We start from the raw sequence: 20926 nt of genomic DNA, 5'->3' as shown, positions 1-20926 counted from the left end.
AGCGAGTGAACTGCCACGTCCACAGGAAGCAAATGGGAGATGCGCCTTTATTTAAAGGGTTCTGTCGTGCTCTTTGGTTTTTTAAGATTCAATCTCAAATTTGTGAAAAGAGTCAAGCCAGGCCGGACAGCACAGTGGGGACCAGGTCCAGAGACCACACGCGTGGACAGAGTCAGTCAGCAGAGCCGAGGGCAAAGTGTGGCATCTGGGGCTTCCCGGTCATCAAGACGCACGTCCCTGCTTGAGTTTGCAGAGCCGTCTCGACGACTGGAGACGAGAGGGGACACTCGCCCAGAAGGGAGGCCGAGGAGGGACAGCCGGCCCCCACGCAACAGCCTTTGGCTATTTCAGGGAAGCAGAAACCAAACCACAGCCAGGCCGCCCTGAATCTGGGGTCGGGATCTCCCAGCCGGCGCAGCAGGCCAGGGAGAGGCAAAAGGGAGTGGTGGGGACTGCGGCAAAGCAGGGACGGGGCAGCTCTGTGCGGCTCCCAGGCGGGCAGTGCAAGCACCAGCCAGTTTTCGAGAGAAACTCCAATTCTAGATGGGGAGCCGCAACTGCCTCGGTTTTCAGGTTGGCAGCTGACCCCAAACGTCTTGGACACCTGATGGGATGGAGCAAAGCCAGCTTCTAGCCTAATAAGGCCTACGGCAGGCCTCCTGTTAGTGACCTTTGCCCTCGGCAGACCTAGCTGTGCAAAACAGTCAGGGACGCCGCTGCCCCTCCACCCGGGGTGCCTGGGACAACCATCCTGACCCCAATGTGGCCAGACCTGCAGCGACCTTTAACCTTCTCCAACCCATGCCCCCTTCTGACAAACACAAGTCACGCATGTGGAGGGTTGGTCCACTCCATGTGGGAGTCAGGGTGGCAATCTGGACCCAATGGAGGCGTCCTCGCCGATGGGCCCCCCGTAGCCCGCAGCCCGGCTGCCTGTGCTTGTTCCCGGGGCCACCGGACAGGGCACCCCAGACGGGGCGGCCGGAACCGCCAAAGCGGGTGCACTTCCAGTTCCCAAGGCTGAAGTCGGAGATCAAGGGGTGGTGGGCCGGTTCCCGCCGGGGGTCGCTGACCTTCCTGGGCATCCATCCGACTCCTGCCTCCATCTCTGTGCGCCCTTCTCGTTTGTGTCCGGGCACAAATGTCCCCTTTTTATAAGGACACCAGTCCCCCGGGATCGGGGCCCACCCTGCTCCACAATGACCTCGCTCAGCAAACAACCTCGGCAGCGATGCTATTTCCAAGCCAGGTCCCACGGGAGGCGCTGTGTCAGGAATTCAACCGAGGGGTCTGTGGGGGGTGCCGCTCGGCCCTGACGCCCCCGCTCCTCCAGGTCCCCAGGACGCCGCCCAAAGGACGAAAAAGCTGGGACCCCGTGAGGGGGCAGCCCCGATTTCAGAGCCATCGATGGTCTGAGGGTGTAGACGCGTCCCCCACCGCCTGTCGCGGCTCAGACGGCCGCCTCGAGGTGCGCAAGAGGTCCCCACGCCAAGTCCGTCTCCCCATCGAGAGGGGGCAGGAGGGGAGGCACGTGGTCCTTCACGCGGCTGCGGGGAGCGGTCTGTCACCCTCTGAGCGGGCACGGGGCGCCGGCCGCGGGGGGTCTGGCCTGGGACAGAGTGGGTGGACTGGGACGAAAGGACCAAAAAGACAAGCGCGCACCCCATCCTCCCCGCCGGGGGCGCTCAGAGGCTGCCCTCGTCCAGCATCCTGGAGAGGCCCTCGCAGAGCCGGCGCCGGTGCGAGCGGTAGGGCTCGGCCGGCCCGTAGAGCGCGGCCAGGAAGTCGCCGTCGGCCAGGTGGCCGAAGACGTGGCTGATGCGGCCGTGGGACTTGGCGGTGAGGTGGCGGCCGGCCGCCTGGTGCAGCAGATCCCGGCACTCGAGCAGCCCGGCGGCCAGCACGCGCCGGTCGAAGGTGAAGTCCACCTGGTGGAAGCTGACGGCCGTCATGGCCAGGCGACGCGCCCGCTGGCGGAAGCCGCGCAGCAGGGCCAGCTCATCGGCGCCCAGCTGGCCCCCGCGGAGCAGCACGGCCAGCTTCAGGGCCACCTTGACCAGGTTCTTGACCAGCTTCTGCGCCTCCTTGCGGCTGCGCGTGAACTCCTTGGCGGCGCGGTACAGCTCGTCCAGCACCTCGCTGCTCGCGTCGTCCAGGAACGCGACCGCCACCGCCCGCGAGGCCACCTTGCCCAGCAGCTTCTTCTGCGCCTGCAGGGCCAGGCTCTTGGTGCTGAAGGCGTCCATCGGGCCTGCGGGAGGGAAGACACACGCCCGTCAGGCCCCGCCGCCACCGCTGGTGGCTCCCGCCGCGTCCCCCGTCCGTGTCCTGGGCGCACGCCCTCCGGGCCGCGCGGATCCGGCCACCTCCCTCACCAACTCGGTGTCTCTGGGCGCCGGGAAGGTCACACCGTGCCCGGGGCACACAGCTCCCGTGAAGCACCTACTGTGTGCCCGGGTGGGGCGGAGCGGAGGGAGGCGCGGTGAGGGCCGCCATCGAGGAGGCGACAGAGCCACAGCGGGGCGCCCCCACAGGGTGAGGAGGCCCCTGGAGGGAGGGATGGGGAGAACATGGGGGAGCGCACCCCAGGCTAAAAGAGCCGCCTGCTCTGAGGCCCCTCTCTGAGCAGCTGTGGGAGCACAGAGCGTGAAAACCGCATCGTGGAAGCTCGTGACAAAACAGCATCCACGCTGAAGAGATGAGGACACGAGGGACCCAAAGAGGCCTAAGGGAATTTGTTTCTTAAAAAAAAAGAGAAGGCTAAGTCAAAGGAATTAATGTATAATGGTGGAATCTGGGCAGGCCTTCAGAGGCCTGGCCCTCTGTCTGTTCCTCACATCCACCCCCTTTCATCCTTCCTGCATGGTGGTCTCCAGATCTCCCAGGCTCTAGGGCCTCCCCATTTGGGCCCCTGCCTCTTCCCTTGTAAACTCTTGCACATCCCTCAAAACCCTAGACCCCAAGCCCCTGCCTCTTCCCTGGTGAACTCCTACACACCCCCTAAAGCCCCAGCCCCTAAGCCCCTGCCTCTTCCCCTTGCATATTCATCCCTCGCTCAGCCTGGGTACCACCTTCTCCAGGAAGCCACCCCTGAACAGCCAGACTGACAGCGAGGCCCCTCAGCCCCCACCCTGGCCCAGGCCCTGGTCAGAGTCCAGCCTCACCCCCGCCCGGCTGGGCCAGGAATGCCACGCGGGCGCCCACTCGCCCCGGAGCCCTCACAAAGCCTGTCTCTGTATGAGCCCAGACTCCATCCTCGGCCACCCTCTCGCCTGTCCTCGGAGGTCAGGGCGGCCACAAGGGTAACTGGACCAGCCTTCCCTGCCCCCCACACCAGTCACGGACCCCGGGGCTCCGTGGCCGGGGCCAGACCAGGACTGCTGTGGACTCAGCCCCGCGTGGCCGGCCCTGAGCTGGCGGCAGGTGCCCGTTGCGTCCCTTCCCCTGGTATTGGGCCGGCTGCCTGTTTTGAGTAAGAAATTACACAGGCTCAGAGAGGCTGAGCCACTTCCCCAAGGCCACACAGCAGCACAGTGACTGCCTGCCCCTGCCGCCTCTGCAGACCTCGCTCCCTCCGCCTTCCCCCCCTGACGCCTCCCCAGCACCCCGAGTCTTGGGGGGCCAGGAGCTGCCCCCGCGACAAAACCAGCCCCATACTTAGGGCCTGCTGCCGGCTCTGACCGCCTGGTCGAACAACATAATGCCCCATGCCTCAGTTTCCCCATCTGTAAAATGGGGAAGATCAGCTCTAACCAGATCCTGGGGAAGAAGTTTGTGGCCAACCCCAGGGCCCCCCGGGCTGCGAGCAGGGTTGGGCTGGTTCCCGGATGCCCTCCCACCAGTTTCTCTAGAACATTCTATTCTGTTCCCTCTACCTGGACTCCCCTGCCCCCCATTACTCATCCCGTCAACTCCTGCTCATCCTTCAAGTTGTCACCTCCTCCTGGAAGCCTTCCCAGATGCCCCAGCTGGGCTCCCACGGCACCCTGGGCCTCTTCTATCGCCACCCTGAGCACCCCGGTTTCCGTGTCCCCGTCCCTGGCCCAGCGGCGCTGGCAGGGGCTGGGTCCCCCTGTTCACCCCATGTCTCCAGGGGGAGCCCAGGGCCTGGTACACAGCAGGCGCCCCGTAAGTGTTTGTTGAATGCCTGCGGGAAAGGATGTCTGCAAACCTCGGAATCAAGAGGGGCCTCGAGGCCCTGGGTCCAGTCTCCCCTGTTTACAGGGGGACAAACCGAGGCTCAGGGAGGAAAAGGCCTTCTCCTGAGTCCGGCGACGAGGCCCAGGCGCCTGGACCCCAAGGGCCTGTCTCGGTTGCTGTGTGACCCCAGGCAGGGCTCTGCCCCTCTCTGGGCCTTGGCATTCCCACCTGCGAGTCCTGAGGTTGGGCCTGTTGGTCCAGGAGGGGCGCTGGGCCTGGGCCCCCCGCGGCGCCGCCCTCCCCACCCCACTCCTAGCCCCTCCAGCCCCCCGCTGCCTGGCGACACCTGGGCCCGTCCCCGTCCCCGTCCCATTGTTCTGCCAGAAACGCCCCATCCGAGTGGCCAGCCAGGGGGATGACAGCTGTCCCAGGGGAGTGGCCTGAGGACCAGAATAAACCCGGGCCTTCCTTCCTGCGGCCACGCTCCCCGGGCCCGAGGGCGGGCGGCCAGGAGGGGCCTGGGGACCAGATGGCCAGTGTCCTGGGTCCGTGCCCACCGAGTGCCAGAACAGCCCACTCTCGTCACAAGCCACAAAGTCCCCCTAAAGTTTCGGAGGCTCAGCGGGAACACTCATTCAGTCGCTCGATGAACGCTTAGGGAGCGCCAACTGTGTCCCAGGCACTGGGGACACAGCAGTAACCCTGCCCTCCCGGGATCCCAGCCTTCGAGACCTCAGGCCACCTTGTTAACCCGCGTGTCCCCGTTTCCCTGAAGTGGAATCCACAGACGCTGTGGTCTGCCTCCACCTGCCAGTTTAAAAATAAAATTCACAAGGCCGGGCCCTGGCGGCCTGGTGCTTAAGCTCAGTGCCCTCCGCCTCAAGGGCCCGGGTTCGGTTCCTGTTAGCGGCCATGCTGTGCTGGCGGCCCACGTACTAAAAAACAGAGGATGATCAGCACAATGTTAGCTCAGGGCAAATCTTCCTCAGCAAAAAAAAATAAAAATAAAAAAATAAACTAAAAGTCTCAGATGGTGATAAAGCTCATAATCTGAGGGAGACTGAGCTGGAAGAGGGTTTAGAATGTTCCACGTTCCGTGTCTCCATCTGGGTCTGAACGAATGGAAAAGTCGAGCTCGGTGGTTTGTCCCTGGGGGCATCGCGGGAACGGGGACGCATTCTGCTCAAAGCAGAGCACCATCCGCCCTCCGTCCACCCAGGACTTGCATTTGGGGAATATTCACTGGAAATTAAAACCGGGCAGAACGCCCCCTCGTGGGTCTAGGTTTCTGGCGGGACGTAGGAAGTCGTGGGGGCCGAGGGGCGGCCCGGAGCGTGGTGGGATGCCTGGGGTCCCCGGTCCCTGCCCCCCCAGATGCCAGAACATCCTGTTATTGTCACAAGCGACAAGAAAGCCCTCCGGATTTCCCAAACAAGCCCCTAAGAGGCGGTGTCGCCCCTGCTGGAAGGAGGCGACGCCAGAAGCCAGTGAACACAGAAATAAACAGGATAATGGGGGGGCGGGGGTGACAGCCAGGGACAGCAGGTGACCTTGGCCGAGACGCTCAGGAAGTCCTCTCTGAGGTGGCGTCCCTCCAGCTGGGAGTGTAAGGACAAGCTCTGGGGGAACGTGAGCCAGGCAGAGGGAACGGCTAGTGCAAAGGCCCCGGGGCAGCTCTGTGTCTGAGCCTCCCCTGGGCAGCGAATGGCCCCGGCCCCCGTGGACCTCGTTCTTCCCAGTCCCTCCAGGCCCCAAACTCAGGAGCCGGGGCCAACTTCTCGTGACATCGACAACCTCCCCTCCTTCCAGTCTCCCGCTCGCTCACTCACTCGGCTCCAGCCTCACCGTCTCCTTGCTCTCCCTGCAACCTGGTGGCCTCCGGGCCTTTGCACGCGCTGTGCCCGCTGCCAGGGGCGTGGGGGGATGGGGACGCAACAGGGCAGGACATCCCACCTCCCACGGTCCTCGCTGCCCCTCGGGGATCCCGTGACTGCCGCCTCCCATTCGACACGCACTCGAAAATTCCTAACCACCAGGTTTCCAGAAAAAACCCATGTCCCCATATACGACCACGCCTGGGTTTACCCTGTGTGCACACAGCTCACAGACGTGACAAACGACACAGGACTTTTTACCGTAAGTTCCACACAGACGACTGAGTCCCACAGAACGTTCCAGGTGAGTTTTGTCAGATTCACGTCACGAGCCAACCCCTGTGGCCACTGACACTCGAGTGCGGTTCTGACACAGACGTCATTCGCTGTCCTCCTGTCTGTGAACGAGACCAACGTGGGACAAGGACAAGGAGAATGCCACTCGGGTTCATCAGCCACGTGGGCAGCTTCTTTCCCGAATTGGAGACGAGTTTTCGAAGAGCACGAGCCTATTTCCTCAAGGCGCCGGGGCCATTCACAAGGAAAGCGCCGCAGACACGCGCACTTTTAAGTTTACTTTTCATTCTGGACATTCCCCTAAGTGACACCAGCGGCTAGCCAACTCCGGCCCCCGGCTTGTTTTTGTAAATAAAGTTTTATTGGCACACGGCCACACGCGTTCATTTACATGGAGCCTACGGCCGCTGCCAGAGAGACGGTGGGCTTGCCACGCCACAAATATTTGCTTTCTGGGACTGGCCGGTGGTGTAGTGGTTGAGTTCACATGCTCCACTTCGGCGGCCCGGGGTTTACCAGTTTGGATCCTGGTGCAGACATGGCACCACTCATCAAGCCATGCTGTGGTGGCGTCCCACATGCAAGATGGAGGAAGATGGGAACAGATGTTAGCTCAGGGCCAATCTTCCTCAGAAAAAAAAAAAAAAAATTTACTCTCTGGGGCTTCATAGAAAACATATGCCAACCCCTGGGCTAGACAATCAATAGATCATAAATCAAGGCCCTGATTTGTGGTGTCCGCTAATTTCCGTGGTGTAGATTCTCCCGCTATGGCCCATTTGAAGCTTCCAACTTGCTGTCCACGAACGCGGAGTTGGGAAGAAATGCTCGCCGTTTCCACCAAACAGATGCCCCGGGTGGGAAGAGCAGCAAGAGCAGAGGTCGCAGCAAAATGTCATAAAAGAATCCGAAAGTTATGATTTTGGATTATTACCTTTGCTTTTTCATAAGTTTTTATGGAAATATAATTCGCAGACCAGAAAATTCGCCCTTTGAAAGTGGACAATTGAATGCTGTTCATATATTCACAGAGCTGGGTAATGATCATTGCTAATTCCAGAACGTTCCATCACCCCAAAGAGAAATCCTGTCCCCATGAGCAGCCACACACACCCCCCTCCACCCACTGAGCTACTTTCTGTTTCTGCAGATTCATCTATTCTGGGATATTTCATATAAAAAGAAGCACAAGCTTTCTGTAGGGCCGGCCCGGTGCGCACATTCTGCTTCGGTGGCCTGGGGTTCGCAGGTTCGGATCCCGGGTGTGGACATGGCACCGCTTGGCACGCCATGCTGTGGTAGGCGTCCCACATAGAAAGCAGAGGAAGACGGACACGAATGTGAGCTCAGGGCCAGTCTTCCTCAGCAAAAAAAAAGAAGAGGATTGGCAGCAGATGTTAGCTCAGGGCCAATCTTCCTCAAAAGAAAAAAAAAAAGAACCACAAGCCTCCTGTGTCTGTTTCTCTCCCTGAGCGTCGTGGGTTCAGGTCCGTCCACGTGCGGCTCTGTCGGGGCCTCGCTCCTCTTCACGGCCGTGTCACAGTCCACACCTTTGTTTCCAATATCACTTATTCACTGTAAGATCACAGTCTGTCATTTTTAATAACGACAAAATTATTAAATGGCGACATTCCGGAAAATACAGCGAGTGGCTCCCGGGAGCCGGGCCGCGTCCACATGAATTCTTCATGCCCCGCACAAAGGGCATCAATAATGCATGGGCCCCCCCACCCCGCCCCGTCTCTGCTCGCTCAGCGCTGGTGGCAGCGCCCAGGGTGGCCTCCAGGCCCCACCGGCCGTGACAAACGCCCCCCAGGCCTTGTCCCCACACGACGCCCTCCGCCAACGGAGCCTCCAACTCGAGCCCTTTGTCCACCGGCGCTCAGACCATGTAGACGTGGCAAGAGGGAGGGGGCACCCGCGGGCCCGGCTCAGGGGGACACCAGTGGTTCTCAGACTGGGTTCCCCGGAGCCCCCGAGGACCACCCCAAGGACGGGCAGGGTCTGGCTGCCTGTCGGGCTCCGGGGGGGCTGGGGGGCCCCACACACACGTCGGGAGACCCCGCGGACGAGACAGCCCCGCCTCCGACTGAGAGAAAGGGATGGAGGCTCCAGGGTCACCGGGCAGGAAGGGGACACAGCAGCTACAGGGGTCACGGCCCCATCCGCTGCTCACCTCCACGCCCTCTGTCCTGGTCCCCAGCTCCCGCCCTCGTCCCACGGTCTGTCCTCGCCGCAGCCGCCACCAGAGGGCGCCCAGGAGCCCTGAGTCCTTCCCGCCCTCCTCCACCGGCAGCCCTCCAGGCTCCCCTCCCTGGGGCAGAAGCCAGTGCTTCCTGTGGCCCACAAGGCCCCGCACGACCTGCGCGGTCCCCTCCCTGCCCTCTTTCCTCCCTCCCTGCCCCTCTTCCCTCGGCTCCAGCCTCCTCACTGCTCCTCCCACACGCCTGCCCCAGGGCCTTTGCACGGGCTGTGCCCTCTGCCTGGGATGCTCTTCCCCCCAGGTCTCCACATGACTGTCTCTTTCTCGTCACTCAGCCCTCGGCTGAATGTGAAATGTCGCCTCCTCAGGAGGGCCTCCCAGATCCCCCATCTCAACTACCTTCTTCATCCATCTGTCCCTCCACCACCAGCACGCAATCACCACTAAGCGTAAGGGTTTTTCTGGAGGAACGTGGCTCCCCCGATCCTGTGAGCCGAGGGAGGGACGGCACCAGGTCGGCCCTGGCCACTGCCAGGTCCTGCACCAGGCGTGGCTCACAGTAGGTGCTCAAAAACTGTTTGTTGAATGAATAAATGACCTCCCAGCACCAGAGGGCCAGAGAGTCAGAGATCTCATCCAAGAGCCCCACTGGCCAGCCAGGGAAACTGAGGCCTGGAGGACAGGGCCTTAGCGGACCCCAAGGACCCAGTGAGGGGTGCCTTGGGGCAAGCTCGGGTGGCTGGGATCCCAGGGGAGGTGCGCAGACCGCGTCTCCAGGCCCCCCCCACCCCAACTCTGTCCCACGCCTGGGGCTGACCCGGGCCAGCGGGAGTCACTGTCCAGCGTCTGCGGCTGGGCGGGACGTTCCCATGACAACAGCTGGAGTTCTGTCCCCAGGCACCCTCCCCCCGGCCCCAGTGGACAGACAGGGACACTGAGGCCCCTGAACCCTTCACATCGAATCGCCAAGCAACCCAAAGGGCCCTCGGCGGCTGGGGCCTCAGATGAGGGGACACCTGACTGACCCAAGGCCACACAGCGGGAGGGGACCCCGTGGGGCCTCGAATCTGCACCTGCCTGCCTAGTCTCTTCGATTGGGCCCCCCCGTGCCCCTGCAGAGCAGGGTCGGAGCCCCCCACACTCGCCCCCAGGGGGTCTGGACGCTCACCCGCCACCGGCGTCCCAGGCCTCCTGGCCAGCCAGTGAGAACAGCGCAGCCCAGGTGTTTGGTGGCTGGCGACAGCTCTTTGTTCTGGTTTCCATAGGTACAGCGTCCCTGCCCGCCTCCTCCGCCCCTCCCAGCCGCCCAGCCCTTGCCTCCTCGTTCCCTCGGCCCGGCCCACGAAGCAATATGTTATGTTTTAAAATTGGCGCCTGTGGACCTGGCTGGGCATAGAGGGAACAGCCCGTGCAAAGGCCCTGAGGCAGGACTGTGCCTGGCGGGTTGGAGGAATGTGGAGGCCTGTGTGGCTGCAGCAGAGCGAGTGAGGGGGAGGGAAGGGGGAGGGGGGCTGGGAGGGGACAGGTGAGTCCCACACGCCTGCCTTTGATCCTGGAAGCAGCCCCAGGGAGTTACGTCCCTGCCCATTTTACACACAGGAAACCGAGGCTTCGAGAATCGAATGCCTTGTTCGAGGTCCCATGGTGAACAGGAACCCACGTTTGTCCCATTCCAAGGTCTGAAGTCCCCAACCACTGGGCTGAACGGCCCTCACCCCACCGGGGGGCAGGGTGGGGGGCGCCCAGGGCGTTCACCACCCCCCCCCAGCTGGGCTGAGGTAGGACCAGAAGTAACCCGGAGGCTGTTCACAGCTGGGGCCACCCCTCCTCCAGGACGGCCTCCCGGGAGCGGGGGTGGCGATGCCCGCGGATCTGGGTCAGGTCACCCGCCAATCACTCCGGCGCCCACCGGCCCAGTTCGCACCTGGCCAAACTGAGGCCAGGCCTTCGGGCCCCTGGGGAGCGCCTGGGTGGCCATCCTGGGTGGCCCTGGCTCTCCCGGCCGCCTGGCCCGGCCAGATGCCTCCCTCAGGCCCACCCCCGCGCCTCTGCCAGGGCCGCCCGCCACCTGGAACGCCCTCCCGACCCTGGAATCCGGCCCTGGCACCTGGCACCCTGAAGCGCGAAGGGGGCAGAGTCCATCAGAGTCCCCCAGGGACGGGGGGCTGGTCCCGAGCACAGCCCCACGCCACCCACTCTGCCTCCCCCTACGCCACCCGGCAAGAGGGCGACAGGGAGACGGAGGGAGAGGGAAACTGAGGCAGGAGCACAGACAGACTGGGGGTGCAGGGCCACGGGGGCGGGAGAGGCAGACCGAGGGCGGCTGGGGGGCGCCGGGCCCCGCTCGCTCACCTGCTCTCGGGCCGGCCGTCGGTCGGGCCGTCGGGGTTCTGTCCGGCAGCCTCCAGGGGCCGTAGCGACGGCCGGGGACTCGCGCCGCCGACTGGGACCGGGCGGGGCGGGGCGGAGCTCGGCCACGCCCACCATGACCACGCCCACCGCGTGGCCCCGCCCCCGATCCGCCCCCGCCCCTGCGGACAGGACCAGCCGGAGGGGGCGGGCCGAGGGCGTGCGCCCAGCCAATGGCAGGGGGAGCGGCGTACGAAGGAACCAATGGGAGCAGCCACCCCGCAGGAGGGGCGGGGCCAAGAGGCTGGGGGATTCCTCCGGAATCGCCGAGGGGCCGGATGCGGGGGGCGCGGGGGATGCGGCCGGCTGGGGGCCCCTTGCAAAGAAGGGACCGGAAGGAGACCGACCTAGAGGCGAAAACAGAGAGAACCAGAGAGAAGGGAGAAGGAGACAGAGCCAGAAAGGAACAGACCAACCGGGTGGCTCTGGCCAGGCCCCTCCTCCCTGGGGACTCAGTTTACCCAGCTGGGTAATCGGGATTTGGGCAAAAGCATGTATCTTAAAGTGCAACCCCGGGGAACGCTCGCCATCAGAATCCCCCGGAAGCCCCTTAAAAAAATGCCCATTCTTGACCCCCCCCCCCCCGCCAAGGTGGGCCGAATCTGAATTATTTGAAGATAAATCTTTCGGGGTCGCAGGTAAACTGGGGGGTGGGGCGTGAGGCAGCCGCTCGGTGGAGACCCCGCCGCGGGCCTCGCGGATGCAGCCTCGGTTCCGTGGGAATGGGGCCGCCTGGCCGCCCGCGGGCGGGGCGCCGGGCCCAGCTGGGGCCGACCCGGGAGGATGCAGCTGCGCGGCCTGGGAACCGGCCCAGGAGAGCTCCCGGCTTCCCCGCTGCGCGCTTCCTCTGCAGCCGCAGCCCTGGATCCCAGTTGCCGCCAAGGCCAGGGAGGCCAGACAACAAGCTGTGTCGAGTGCCTGTCCTGCACCCACGCGGGGGACACGCAACCCTGGCATCGACAGCATGGGGCGAAAATAAATACAATGTCTCTTGATGCTGTTTTGGAGGGAGAGACTGAGGCCCAGAGAGGGCAAGCGACTGGCCTGAGGATGCACAGGCACAAGTGGCAGGACCAGGTTTCAAACCCACCTCCTCGCACTCACCCTCCTGCGCAGTCCCGGGGGTAACAATCCTCAGCACTGTTGACATTGGGGGCCTGCAATTCCTGCTGGGGGAGGGGCCTGCCCATGCAGCGTGGGGTGCCAGCAGCACCCCTGGCCCCCACCCACTCAATGCCAGCGGCCTCCCCCAGCAAGTAAAGTCATAACAGCCACAAATGTCTCCAGTCATTGCCATGTGTCCCCTGGGGGCATGATCGCCCCCGGCGGAGACCCGCTGTTCCAGACCCATCTCTTCGTGCCTCTGGGCCCAAATTATAGAGACTGTTTTTGGGATCGGGGTAGCTAATGGGGGTCACAGAGGCAGAGGGAGCTGTTTTTAACATCCCACCAAACCCCAGCGGATGGTTCCGGGGGGTCCACGGAGGGCACGGGCGGAGTGTGACCCAGGTGGGTTCAAACTCAGCTTTGTCGCCCTCTGCCCGCGTGTGTTCATCCATCTCGGAGCCTCAATTTTCTGAATCTGTGACATGGGGATTATCAAACCCACAGATCCACATACCAGACAAGGAGGAAACAGTGCCAGGAGGATGGGGAGAAATGAGAACCTTCGCTCGTAGCCGGTGGGAATGGAAAACAGGGCAGCGGCTGTTAAAGTTTGGGGGTTCCTCAAAAAGCTGAACACGGAGTTACCACCGGCCCGGCAATTCCACTCCCAGGCGTGTACACGGCCAAAGGGGTTGCAAGCAGGGACCCAAAGGGCTATTCGCACAACGATGTTGACAGCAGCGCGATTCCCGATCGCCGAAAGGTCGCCGAAAGGTGGAAACGACTCGTGTGTCCATCTTCGGATGCCGGATAAACACAATGCGGTCCATCCAGACAATGGAACCTTCTTCCACAATGAAAGGAAGGAAGTTCTGATTCACGCCACGTGGATGAACCTTGAAAACGTAAGATGCCAGACACAGAGGGACACACACTGTGTGGTCCACTCGCAGGAGGTCCCCAGAGGAGCCACATCCACAGAGACAGAAAGGATGGGGGGCCAGGGGCTGGGGGAGGGGTGGGAGTCAGTGTTTCATGGGGACAGAGCTGCAGTTTGGGGAGATGGAAAGTTCTGGAGACAGATGGGGGGGGATGGTGGCGCAACCGTGTGAATGTGCTTCATGCCGCTGAGCTGTGGCCGAAAATGGTCACGATGGTAAATTTCCTTATATATTTGCCACGATTTTTAAAAAATGAATGATGTAATATACCAAAGCCCCTGAACTGATGCTTTATGGGCCAGCGGTATGGCACGTGGAATCTATCCCAATAAAGAGACTTAAAAAAAAAAAAAAATAGTGCCCAGCAGCACAGCCGGGTCAGAACCGCGACAATGTTACCGCGAATATTTATTGATCGGCCCTTTTAACGCGCCCGTCGCGGTCAGCACGTGACCGGAATTCGTTCAGCCAAACCCCACGCGTGGCAACCGGCGACGGGGCGCCCCATGTCACAGAGGAGGAGGCCGGGGCTCGGAGGAAGCCGGCGGCCCGTCCCAGGCACCCCAGCCAGGTCGGGGCCGAAGTGGGATTCGAACCTGAGAGGGTCTGAGCCGGGAGTGACGTGCACCAGCTCCCCCCGGGTGGCCCCGACAGCTTTGGGGTACCCCCCACGCCGGGCAGGGGACTGAGCCCTGCAGAGAATGGCCCAGGGGTCCTATCCGGGGTCCGGAGCTCCGCTCAGAGCTGGGGCTCAGCCCGGAGTCGGGGTTCGGCGCGGGGTCGGGCTTCAGCCCGGGTGGAGGCTCCGCCGGGGCGGGGGTGCTGGGTCCGGGGGCCCGGTGGTGGCGGCGGCGACTCCGCCCGTGTCCAGCAGGGGGCGCGCTCGGCCCACAGCCCGGGAACGGGTCACGGCGCGGGGCGGCCCCTGCGTACGGAGCAGGGTCCCCAGGTCCAGGTCACCCCAGACCCCAGACCCATGCAGCGCCCCCCGCACCCCGAGATCAGGCCTCGCACCCCGCCGGGCTGTGTGACCCGGAGCGAGCGATCCCCTTCTCTGGGCCTCTGCCTCGCGCCTGCGCAATGGGACCACCGTGCTGGGGAGTGGGGGATGGAGTTGGGGGATGGGGGAGGGGGGACACCTGTTCCCCAGGGACCCCCGGGAGCCCCTCCTCCCCCGCCTGGGGGCTTCCCCGCCGCCGGCGCGCTTTGGGGACCGTAGCGGTGGCCAGAACAACCCCCCCCCCGCCCCACACCCCAACTCCCACGTGCTGAGATCCATCTGTCCCCAGGCCATCTGTCTGTCCCCGCAAGACCCCTCCCGAGGCCACTTCAGGAAGGGGGTGGGGGGGCGGGACCGGAGGAGGAGCCCCCACCGCGGGCCGGGCCGGGAGGTCCGTGGGAGTTTCCCAAGGATGCTGAGCTGGGGGAGGGTCAAGGTCACAGGGTCCGGGGCGACCCCGTCTGCCCCGCTAACGGGGGAGGGGGGGGGGGGCGGGGGCGGAAGGAAAGTGGGGCGAGGAGGTCCTGACACAAGGTCAGCCTCCGCCTCGGTCGCCCCCATGGACCCCCAGCTCCCTCCCTGCAGCAGGGACAGAGCAGGAGTGTGGATGGGGGGATGGCCGCGGGTAGTGAGCCCCCCGTCACTCCTGGAAGGAGGAAACTTTACTCCTTGGAGCCTCAGTTGCTTCGTCTGGAAGATGGGGGCCGCCGAGCGCCAGATTCGGAGATCGCCTCCGCCCGAGGCCCCAGGGCCGTGTCGGGGGGCTGCGATGGGGACAGGCCGGCAGCCGTGCGACCCCGCCTGGGCCCCTGACCCCGCCTGGGCACCCAGGGGGGCTTTCAGGGGGAGGCGACAGCTGAGCTGAGACTTGAAGAAAGAGCAGGAGTCATTCGTGGCTTTTTATTCGTGGCTTGCTGACCTTGGGCAAATCCTAGGTCCACTCTGAGCCTCTGTTTCCTCATCTGGAAATCAGACTCATGACACCCACCTCGCGGGGCGGTCACAAAGATAGGCTGAAGGACGCGGGAAGGTGCTGGACCCAGCACGAGCACCGGGCAGGAGGCCCCATGAGGGGTGTTTGGGGGGTTCTGTTCCCTACCTCCAGGCGCCCCCAGGCTACAGGAGGGAGGCATGAGGACGCTGGGAGAGGCTGAAGCGTTGATGGAGGAAGAGCACCGGGGGCGTGAGCAAGGGCGCAGAGGCTGGAAAGTTGTGGGGGCTGACCTACAAGAGTGTGTGTCCTCATCAGACCACAGGGGCCCTCCGGCCATCCAAGGCTGGCTGTAGAAATCCAGACTTGATCTGGAGGGTAATAGGGAGCCATGGAGGGCATTAGAGTCAAGGAGAGATTAGGGTTTTGGAATCTCTCTCTAGCGGCCAGCGTGGGGCGAACGGCAGTGGGCGGGACTGGACCTGGGAGGCAAAGGAGGAGGGGGGAAGGAAGGAGAGAGGGTGCCCTGGGGTGCCTGGCCCCCACTGCACCCCAGGGGGGTGGAGGGGAGGTTCCTGGGGACCCAGAGCAGAGTGGATGCCGGAAGAACCAGGGTGAGGGGACCTGGCTGAGTGGCCTTTCCTGGGGGGAGAGATTTGGGGGGGTAGTGGGGAGGGGTTATTGGCAAGATGCAGAAACCAGCTGCTCGGGGACATGGCCGGAGTGGAGGACAAGGTCAGTGGTGGGGACACAGTTGGTGCGAGCCACCGTTTCGGCCATGACTTCCCCACCCACCTCCTAGCCCCAGGCTCAGAGCGGCCTCACCTTCCAGACCTGGGCCTCTGGGAGCCCCCAGTCTTGGGGGGAACAGAACTCTACCCAGACCCTCCCAGGAGAAGGAGGCCCCAGAGGTCAGGGAGCAGGGGAGAGAGTTTATCTGTGAGGGTTCTGGTCGGCTGCATGGAGGAGGGGGCATTGCAGTTGGGGTTTTGATGGTTGAATAGGAGCTTTCCAGGAGCCAATAGCATTTGGCAACAAGCAGGAGAGTGTTTCAGGAAGAGGGAACATCAGCGGCAAAGGCTTAGAGGTGGGAAAACGACAGGTTGCTTATAACGGCTGGGCGGACTCGAGCGAGGCGGGCGGGGGAGGGATGAGGAGGGGATTTGAGCTGAAGGATCCACAGAGACTGTGAAAGTCAGGACCCGAGACTCAGTCCCAAAGGAAAGGAAGCCGCAAGGAGTTCCAGTGGAAGGACAGCCGCACGATGAACCCACGATCATTTATTCATTCAACAAACCTTTCCTAGCTGGGTTCAAATTCCTGCTCTGCTGGTCTACTGTGTGACTCCAGACAAGTCCCTGGCCCTCTCTGAGCCTCAGCTTTGTCAGCTGTAAAACGAGCACTCCCTGACTCTCTGTCCCTCCTCTGCCTCGCTGCTTCCCCGACACCCTAGCCCGCAGCAGCTTCCTGCCGGACCGGAGGGTCCAGGCAATCCGGGTGGGCTTCCCGCAGGAGGGGGCTCGGGGCCGCGAGGCGACCGCGCGCGACAGGTGAGGTTCGCGCCTCTCGGGGTGCGGGGCGCGGGTGGGAAATCGATTTCCGCCGCTGTGTTCACACCCGCCGCCCGGCAGTCTGGGTGACTTCATCCGGGGCCTGAGCGAGGAGGGGGGCGCCGTGACCTCATCCCACCTCGGGGTGGGGGCGGGGGGCGCGAGGCGAACCGAGAGCGTGAAATAGGGTTCGGCGGCCGCGCCTCCACCCCGCAGCCCCCGCCAGAGGGCGCTCAGAGCCCCTGAGTCAGTCCTGCCTCCTCCGCCCCGCAGCCCTCCAGGCTCCCCCTCCCTGGGGGAGAAGCCGAGTCCTCCCCGCGGCCCCCCAGGCCCCGCACGACCTACCCCGTCCCCTCCCTGCCCTCCCTCCTCCCTCTCTCCCCCTCCTCCCTCTGCTCCAGCCACACGGGCCTCCTCGCTGCTCCTCCCACATGCCTGCCCCAGGGCCTTTGCACGCGCCCAGCCCGCCCCTGGGATGCTGCTCCTGGAAGTCTGCATGGAGCGTCTTCTCATCCACTGAGGGCGAGGCTGGAGGAGAGGATGGAGTGGCTTCTGCTCCCTCCCCCCCGTCCCCTCGCGGAGAAAGACCCCCATTCCCTCCTGTGGGTCGTGGTCATGAGAAGCCCTCCCCCTTCCCTGGGCCTCAGCGTCCCCATCCGTAAATCTGCTGGCCAGAAGGTTCTAGAACCCGGTCAGGGGGACGGCCTGGCATACAGTAGGCGCTCAATCCATGTCCGCAGAGGGAATTCACGGATCTACGTCCGCCTCTCCTGGTGGTTGGCAGAAGGGCGGTTCTCCCCGGAAAGATGCCCCCATCCGGGCCCCAGGACCTTGGCACCTGTCCCCTTCCGTGGCAAAGGGGACTTTGCACAACGGGCTGGAGTCGAGGGCCTTGAAGTGGGGACGTGATGGGGGCTCGATATCCGGGCGGAGGGAACAGCACGTGCAAAGGCGTTAAGTCTGGCGCCGCCGGAGAGAGGATGGGAGAGAACTGAGGCTCACGGGGTCCGAACACCCCAGGACCCGGCGGTTCCATTTTTAGTCACGGTCCCTCGAGAGGGATTTTGCCAGGGGCATGCGGAGGTGTGCGGAGCCTGGTCACAGCGAGGTTCCTGCAGCCCCAGTCGAGCCTCCCGATGATGCAGCCCCGGCCAATGTCTTGAGTGCAACCTCAGGACGAACCTCAAGCCAGAACCATCTGGATAAACCACTCTCGGATTTCTGATCCTTAGAAATTTTATGAGATAATTTTTTTTTTTTTTTTTTTTTGGTGAGGAAGATTGGCCCTGAGCTAACATCTGCTGCCAATCCTCCTCTTTTTGCTGAGGAAGACTGGCCCTGAGCTCACATCCGTGCCCATCTTCCTCTACTTTATACGTGGGATGCCTACCACAGCATGGCGTGCCAAGTGGTGCCATGTCTACACCCGGGATCCAAACCGGTGAACCCCGGGCCACTGAAATGGAACGTGCACACTTAACCGCTGCACCACCGGGCCGGCCCCGGTTTGTTGTTTTAAACTGTTAAGTTTCAAGGTATTTTGTTCTTCAGCAGTGGATACCTACTATCCTAGATGAAAGAAATGAGGCCCAGAGAGGTTAAGTCACTTTGCCAAGGGCACAGAGCCTGCACGTGGCAGAGCTCAAATTCAAACCCAGGCAGTCAAAGATAAAATATTGAGAGAAAAAAAGCACGTTTCAGAATTCTACAGACACGGGAGTACATTAATGTCTGTTTTTAATGCACAAAATCCTCCTATTCGCTGTTCACGGACACACGCGTGTGAGAGTGTGCACGTATGTAAATGTACAAAAATGTGTGAGTGGACGCGGGGGTCCAAGGAGACTCCATCTTTTGTTCTAATATTTTGTTTGTTTCTCACAAGTGGAGAGAGACCTGAATTGACGTGATGGGCGAACCCCTCATCTGCAGCCCCCGTGGACAGCACGCAGGTGTTCGCTATATCCGTCTTCGCGCTGTTCTTTCTTTCCGACTCAAAATTAAAAACGAGTGATTACAACGAAGAGACAAAGTCGCGGAGCATTGAAATAGGTGGAGCAGAAGCCGTAGAACATTCCAGGCGGAGGCGCCAGCGTCAGCAAAGACCTGGAGGCCGCGGTGAGTGTAGTCCTTCTGGGAAATCAGGAAACCTAGAGCGGTCATTCTAGACCTTGGGGGCACATTCGAATCGTGTCCCCAGCCCCCAAGTCCAGACCGACTAATTCAGAACCTCGTGGGGCGGGTGGGGGGGGGTCCGGTGGAAGGCGGTGGCGGGAGTTAAAACCTCCGCAGGGGATCCTAATATGCACACAGGCTTGGGAAGCATTGGCTACACGGTCCAGTGCAGTAGCCACTCAAAACAGGCTTGCCGAGTGGTAAAGGAATTATTCGAGAAGACGAGTAGAGAAGGTGAGGGGCATGGGAGGGCCTCTGCCAGCCTGTAGTTTGGACTCGAGAACCGTTGGGGGGTCAAGATCCAGTCCTTTTAATTTTACTCAATGAATTGCCATCATCAGCCTAAGAGAATTCCGGGTGGCGACAGATGCTAGAAAGAAAAGGCAAGAAGATGACGGGACAGAAAGCGATCAGGTAGCTTTTTGAGCCAGGGTGGTCAGGGAGCGCTTCCCGGAGGAGGTGCCATTTGAGCTGAGACCTGAAGGGTGAGCCGGCCCTAGACAGGTGTGGGAAAGGTGTGCCAGGCAGAGGGAACAGTAAGGGCGACGGCTTCGAGGAGACGACAAACATATACACAGGCGTTTCCGGTGCAGGGGGACCCGGGCTGTGACAGGGAACCCCAGAGGCGGCCGCTGGCTCAGACGGGGGGTCAGGGAAGAGGCATCTGGGGTCCAGGTATGAATTTGCCTGATTCGGCCCTGTGGCTCCTCGGCTAAAACGCCGCCTGCCCCTCCTCCCGGGTCCCTGCGGGAAGCAGCACCTGAGCCGTGTTATTTTTCTCCAAGGGGAGCGAGCGCGATCGCCCCACATCCATCGCATTTTAAATTTAGCCCCGTGCACATGGAACTCGGTGCGGGAAAAACAAGAAGCTATAAAAATATAATTCCATTCTCCGGCACGGGCAGCGGAGGGAGCGGCCGGGGACAGGGGGATGCAGAGGACGGTGAAGACCGGGCTGCGAGGACAGGAGACTCCTGGGGTCCCAGACCCGGCCCCCCACCAAGCCTGTCTCCCCCCCCCCCATAGCCCAGTATCACTTTTGCTATCTTTTCTCAGAAATAGCATTGTATCATTTTTGCTATATTTTCTCAGAAATAACATTGTATCATTTTTGCTATATTTTCTCAGAAATAACATTGTATCATTTTTGCTATATTCTCTCTGTTAGAAATGAGTGCCTGGCCCCACTCACCCACCGGAAGAGAATACCCAAGGATGGGATAAAGCAGGAGGCGGAGATCATCCAAGGGCCCTTCTAGAAGTGGGACTCATTGAGGATGGCACTTGATGCTCTCACCGTGGAATACTACACAGCTGTTAAAAGTGATAGGGAGTTTTCATTTAGAATATTATCCTGTTACTGTTAAAAAAAATGCATGCATATAAGCATCCGTCATAATCCAGGAAAGGCCGTGCCTCAGTGCCTTTGCACGTGCCGTGCTTTCTGCCTGGAATGCTCTTCCTTCGTCTCTCTGCATAGCTCCCTCTCTCATCTCCTTCTGGCCTGTGTTCCAGTGTCACCTCCTCCGAGAAGCCCTCCGTGACCACTCTCTGTCTAAAATAGTCCCATCCCCCCCGACCCCCGACCCTACTTTGTTTTGTCCGCATCACGGCTCATCATTTGACCTTACACTTATCTTGCTGACCCTCCGTCTCCCCCGCTGGAATGTCAGCTGCACGAGGGTGAGGACTCCTGCCTGGTTTGTTCACTGCGGTGTTTCCATTGCCTGGCACACAGTCGGTGCTCAATAAATACAAGTTGAACACATGAATTTCTACACACAGACACCCAGATTCTTTGATTAATGTCTGCCCCGCCGCCCCAGCCAAATCCTGAATATTAGTGTCCCCACCGCAGACTCCGGGACGTCCGTAGTCTCGGAACCAAGTGGGCCTCTGGGTGAGAGTCCCAAAGCAAGCCGATCCCCGCCCCCACCACCCCCTCCCTCCACCTCCTGGGAATACGGCCGTGTCTACAGCGTTTCCTGTGCTTCCCTCATGGTCTAAGCAGCTTCTCTGTGCTGGTTTGTGTAATCGTCACCCAGCGAGGTGGCCCTCTCCTTGTCCCCACACAGAAGAGGAAGCTGAACTGCCGAGGGTCACACAGCCAGCGGGGGCCGCTGGGACTGGAAGCCCAGGCCGCAGACGTTCGCAGCCCAGGTGCTGTGTGGCCTTGGGGAGGCCCCTTTCCCTCTCTGGTCCCCCCACCCGCACTCCCGGCCAGGCAGGGAGAAGGTGAGGCCACGGGAGACATTTCGATTCCGCCTCCCAGCGCTAAGTTGAGCACCTGGGGAGGCGG

At 62.0% G+C, this 20926-nt stretch overlaps 1 protein-coding gene and 1 long non-coding RNA gene across 5 annotated transcripts; one reads left to right on the top strand and one right to left on the bottom strand.

Moving 5' to 3' along the window:
• Positions 1–30: 30 nt before the first annotated feature.
• TNFAIP8L1 (TNF alpha induced protein 8 like 1) lies at positions 31–12887 on the bottom strand. Of its 4 annotated transcripts, none has more exons than XM_070491765.1 (2): positions 12545–12887; positions 31–2251 (listed from the first exon to the last, which is right to left on the bottom strand). In XM_070491765.1, exon 2 carries the CDS (start codon positions 2244–2246, stop codon positions 1686–1688), a length of 561 nt encoding a protein of 186 aa, XP_070347866.1. In that variant the 5' UTR covers positions 2247–2251; positions 12545–12887; the 3' UTR covers positions 31–1685. The 4 variants fall into 4 exon arrangements, with proteins under 4 accessions (XP_070347866.1, XP_014698608.1, XP_070347865.1 ...); XM_014843122.3 differs by lacking the exon at positions 12545–12887 and adding an exon at positions 10867–10983; XM_070491764.1 differs by lacking the exon at positions 12545–12887 and adding an exon at positions 9683–9793.
• Positions 12888–13422: 535 nt separating this feature from the next.
• LOC123278655 (uncharacterized) lies at positions 13423–20414 on the top strand. The gene is made up of 3 exons (XR_006516161.2): positions 13423–13542; positions 18338–18570; positions 19796–20414. It is a non-coding gene; the product is annotated as an uncharacterized lncRNA (long non-coding RNA).
• Positions 20415–20926: the final 512 nt, after the last annotated feature.

The sequence above is a fragment of the Equus asinus genome, chromosome 20 (genome assembly GCF_041296235.1).
Source record: "Equus asinus isolate D_3611 breed Donkey chromosome 20, EquAss-T2T_v2, whole genome shotgun sequence".
Classification (NCBI taxonomy): domain Eukaryota; kingdom Metazoa; phylum Chordata; class Mammalia; order Perissodactyla; family Equidae; genus Equus; species Equus asinus.
Note: the sequence above shows the minus strand (reverse complement) of the source record. Positions and strands in the feature narration are given on the sequence as shown.

Bases quoted from the DNA above. Each gene is read 5' to 3' on its own strand.
- TNFAIP8L1 (XM_070491766.1), bottom strand. From the start codon at position 4,513: ATGGGACGGGGACGGGGACGGGCCCAGGTGTCGCCAGGCAGCGGGGGG. The intron at 2,252-4,368 runs GTGGGAATGCCA...TCCCTCCCGCAG, and splicing joins CCCAACCTCAGGACTCGCAG to GCCCGATGGACGCCTTCAGC.